General features: G+C 37.2%; 1 protein-coding gene across 2 annotated transcripts; it reads right to left on the bottom strand.

Annotated features, from left to right (window-relative positions):
• Positions 1-1,415: 1,415 nt before the first annotated feature.
• LOC112776729 (uncharacterized) lies at positions 1,416-3,480 on the bottom strand. Of its 2 annotated transcripts, XR_003190163.2 has the most exons (3): positions 2,907-3,480; positions 2,349-2,421; positions 1,416-2,248 (listed from the first exon to the last, which is right to left on the bottom strand). XR_003190163.2 is itself a non-coding variant. In XM_025820965.2 (2 exons), the coding sequence occupies exons 1-2, from the start codon at positions 3,164-3,166 to the stop codon at positions 2,023-2,025; spliced, it is 486 nt and encodes a 161-aa protein (XP_025676750.1). In that variant the 5' UTR covers positions 3,167-3,480; the 3' UTR covers positions 1,416-2,022. The 2 variants fall into 2 exon arrangements, 1 of the variants encoding a protein (XP_025676750.1); XM_025820965.2 differs by lacking the exon at positions 2,349-2,421.
• Positions 3,481-3,744: the final 264 nt, after the last annotated feature.

The raw sequence follows: 3,744 nt of genomic DNA, 5'->3' as shown, positions 1-3,744 counted from the left end.
AATACCACCCGAATGCCATTATCTTCTAAAACTTTGCCTTTTCTTCTCCCTCATCGTTTGTCTTTGTTATATATCGTTGTCGTTTTTTTATTTTCTGGATTTATTTATCTTGTTTAGAATTTCTTTCTGTCTTAAATTTTTTGTCCGAATCTGTTATGTTTGTGCAATGGCAAACTCATGGTTTAAAAGAAGAGAAAATAAAGTAAGCAAGGGGATGAGTGTGGTCGCTGAGAGAAAGTAGGACAGTGACTATCTAGATAAGAGAGACAGAGGATGAGAGGAAGATTGATATTAGAGTTTTGATGATTGCAGAAAAAAAAAATTTCTTCCTTAAAAGTTTTGGCATGTTTTGAAAAACTGACCGGATCTCAATTTGGTTCAATCGATCGATTCACAATCAATTTCTCAATTCAACTCCAGTTTTTAAACTTGGCAATTTTACATGTAGACCGAATTGAATTTGGTATCAATTTTCAGTTTAACCGATTCAATTGATCGATCTAATTTGATTTTCAGAACATTAATTGAGACTCAAGACTAAATTTATTAGTTTTAGACTAAAACTAAAATTTTAGTTTTGATATATAAAATTTCAATAAAAAAAAATTGGGATATAAGAAACTGAAATTTAATTAATAATTTTTTTAAAGAAAAAGTCTAGAACGTCAGTATTTTTATTAAAATTTGGCCAACATTTAATCATCAAAAGAAAAAATGAATAATCCTACACTATTAAATGTCATGTCACACTAATATAATATTATTGTAGATCAAATGAATGGAAAAAACAATTGAATTCAATATTTTGATCTAGAAGACTAGTTGTAACTTGTATCTCAAACATATAGTCTCAGCCCCATTCTTTTGGGTGTCACTGGTGCATAGGGACAGAAATGAAAGGAATGGTGGAAACTGGAAAGACCGTTTGGAGTAAACAATGTGAAACTCTAGAATTTGTGGGGGTTTATTTATTGTGGTTTTTTGTTTTTCAATAAACCTCAAATCTTGTTAATAATAAAATAAATGGGAAAGAACATAGTTTCTTAGGTCCTGAAAAAACAATTTCTATTACCATGCAGAAAATGATGGTGATAAACTAGTCTTACGGTAGAAAACCTGTAATATATGTGACTTTTGGAATGGGAAGAGACGAACTTGTCCAATACAGGAATGCTGATAAGATTGTTTATTTTGTGCGGAATTCGTGTGTCTGCTCTTTTGGATTGTGATTGGTGAGGTGCGAAATTATTTTTAGTATTAGATGGCAAAAGTAATTAACTTCATGGTAGAGTAGAAACGGTATATGATGATCAAGGAAAACGAGGACGGTTTTCAGCATACAAATTGTAAATTAAGGAACCTAGACACAGTTTCTCTCTTGTTCCAAGTTGTGTATGCTTCAACTTTAACCCTTTCATAGATGCAAAGCAAAGTATTCTCTTTGCTGAATGTTCAACAACATAAAATTTGAGCTACTCACAATTTGAAATTATGTTGATCAAAATTATTTACGTGGATCACAAATTCAGAATGGTTCAATGAGCATGTCAAAGCAAATCACTCATTCAAGAACTGTTATAAGTTATAACAACTTCGATTCCAAGAGATCTTTCATCAAATGTTTGGTTTCAAAGAAAAATGCTGTAAGGCAACATCGTCATAAAAATGCTTTTTGTGATAGACACATTCAGATCATGCTGGGACCACAGAATTATAATGCTCACCAAGTCCAAAAGCATGCTTGCGGTAGGAAAGCATAATACTCGAACTTGATGAGGCAGTGCCATCGGCAGAGTTATACTCCTTCCCCATCTCCACATTCGGGCAGGAGCCTGAAAATATCATAATATGCTTCTTCAAGCAGTGAATCAAGGCACCAACCTCTAACTGTCCTCCCCATAAAGCCGTGGACTCCACCTCTTTACAATAGTTTTCAAATTTCTGCGAGGTGATCTACCACCAGAGAGGAGGGCCAGCTGATCCTCAACGGCTCTATAGAGGCAGTGTCCATCAGGCTTTATTTCACAAACAGTTAAACCGAGAGGCTTCAACTTGTAGTGTCACTCTGCTCTGCTTGGATTCTCTGCTCCCATCAGCCAGTGCTTTTGCATGTTTCTCTTTAAGATTAGCAGAAAGTCGAGTAACCTCGTCCTCCACTTGTTTCTTAGCTTTCTGTTCAGCCTTGCTACCTCTAGCTGCTGCCTTTTTCATTTCAATTTCTTTTTCCTGCAGTTGTGATATCTCTTTCCTGAAAGTACATAGTCATCGTGGAGAAATGTGTCACATGAGATGAGAACCAGAAAAACTAAAGTAATAAAATATAGAGTCTAGAGTGAATGAAGTGATACTTTTTGTAATTATAATTTATCCCAGAAACAAGTTCAGGTAGAAGTAGGAGACAGCTTCATAAGACATCTTAACCTAAACAAAAGAATTGAATAAAATGGAAGTGAACGAGAGCTCTTAACTGCAACTCAAACCTTAAAGCAGAAATTGATAAATTAATACAAGTTATGGAGAGGAAATGCAACATCCCAAGAGCAATTGTAGCCCAAGGGGCATAGAAGTAACAAATTCAAGGTTCAATCACTAACAAATTCAACTCAGTGATGGTTTTCATCAACAAAAAGATTTACCTAAGTAATTATTTGAAGAGAACAGTAACAGATTTAAAATTCAGTTATGATAATCAGTAACAAATTCATCTCAATGATAATTTTCAGCAACAAAAAAAACTAGTTCAGCGAATTTTCATCAACAAATTATTCAAGATTCAGTGATAATCAATATTGAAATTCATGTGGGTGATTATTGTTAGCAACAAGGAGACTAATTCACTGATATTTTCAGCAACAAAATCAAAGACAACACCAAAACAAAAAAGGAAAGAATTTGTTGGAACTCACCAAATCGGGACCAGCTTCTGGTTGCGCGAAGGAAGCGTAGCTGACGGCGAGAGTTGCTGGCGGCGAGGAGAAGCCCCGGGACCTGCTGCTCCTGCCGCCGGTGACGACGAGCGCAATGAAGGCGCGGGACTGACTGCGAGACAGTGACGAGACAGGGAGCGAAGATGACGACCAGTCCCAAGACCTGCTGCTTCTGCAACTGGCGACAACGAAGGGAGGAAAGGAGCGCGAGCGCCGCTGAGTGCGAGACCAGAGACCATGAGAGAGACCCGATCCAAGAGAGCGATGACTAGCTTGAGTGCGACACCGGAGACAGCAAGAGAGACCGTTGTCGAGAGAGGGAGGGAGCTTGGGTGCGACACTAGTGAGCCACAGTGACAGAGATTGGAGAGCTCGATGTCACGGCCTTGGACACACTCCAACGCTACCGTACCGGCACTCGGACTTACTTAACCTCTTGAGCTAAGACCAAGTCATCCTAACCTTCAATACTTTGCAAGAAAGCTAAGAATACAAGAGAACACAAGAGAAAGGAAGCTTTGGTGGAAGAATACTTTATTGTTCAAGTGTTTGTTACAAATGATTCACACATACATAAACTCTAACTCTCACCCCCTATTTATATCCATCCACCTCCTCAATAGATGGTTAGGATTAAATCTAATCAACGATCCAAATTAATCATCCAGAACCTTCTTTACAAATATCTATTCTACCACAACTTTCTAAATGTTTCTAGATTATTCTATACCACTCTTTATACTTCTATATACATCTACACTCTTCTAGAATACTCTATGACCTTCCAGAGTCTTCTAGAACCTTCTAGGGTATTCTG

The sequence above is a fragment of the Arachis hypogaea genome, chromosome 19, assembly GCF_003086295.3.
Source record: "Arachis hypogaea cultivar Tifrunner chromosome 19, arahy.Tifrunner.gnm2.J5K5, whole genome shotgun sequence".
NCBI classification, from domain to species: Eukaryota; Viridiplantae; Streptophyta; class Magnoliopsida; order Fabales; family Fabaceae; genus Arachis; species Arachis hypogaea.
Note: the sequence above shows the minus strand (reverse complement) of the source record. Positions and strands in the feature narration are given on the sequence as shown.

Bases quoted from the DNA above. Each gene is read 5' to 3' on its own strand.
- LOC112776729 (XM_025820965.2), bottom strand. From the start codon at position 3,166: ATGGTCTCTGGTCTCGCACTCAGCGGCGCTCGCGCTCCTTTCCTCCCT. The intron at 2,249-2,906 runs GTGAGTTCCAAC...ATGTACTTTCAG, and splicing joins CAGAAGCTGGTCCCGATTTG to GAAAGAGATATCACAACTGC.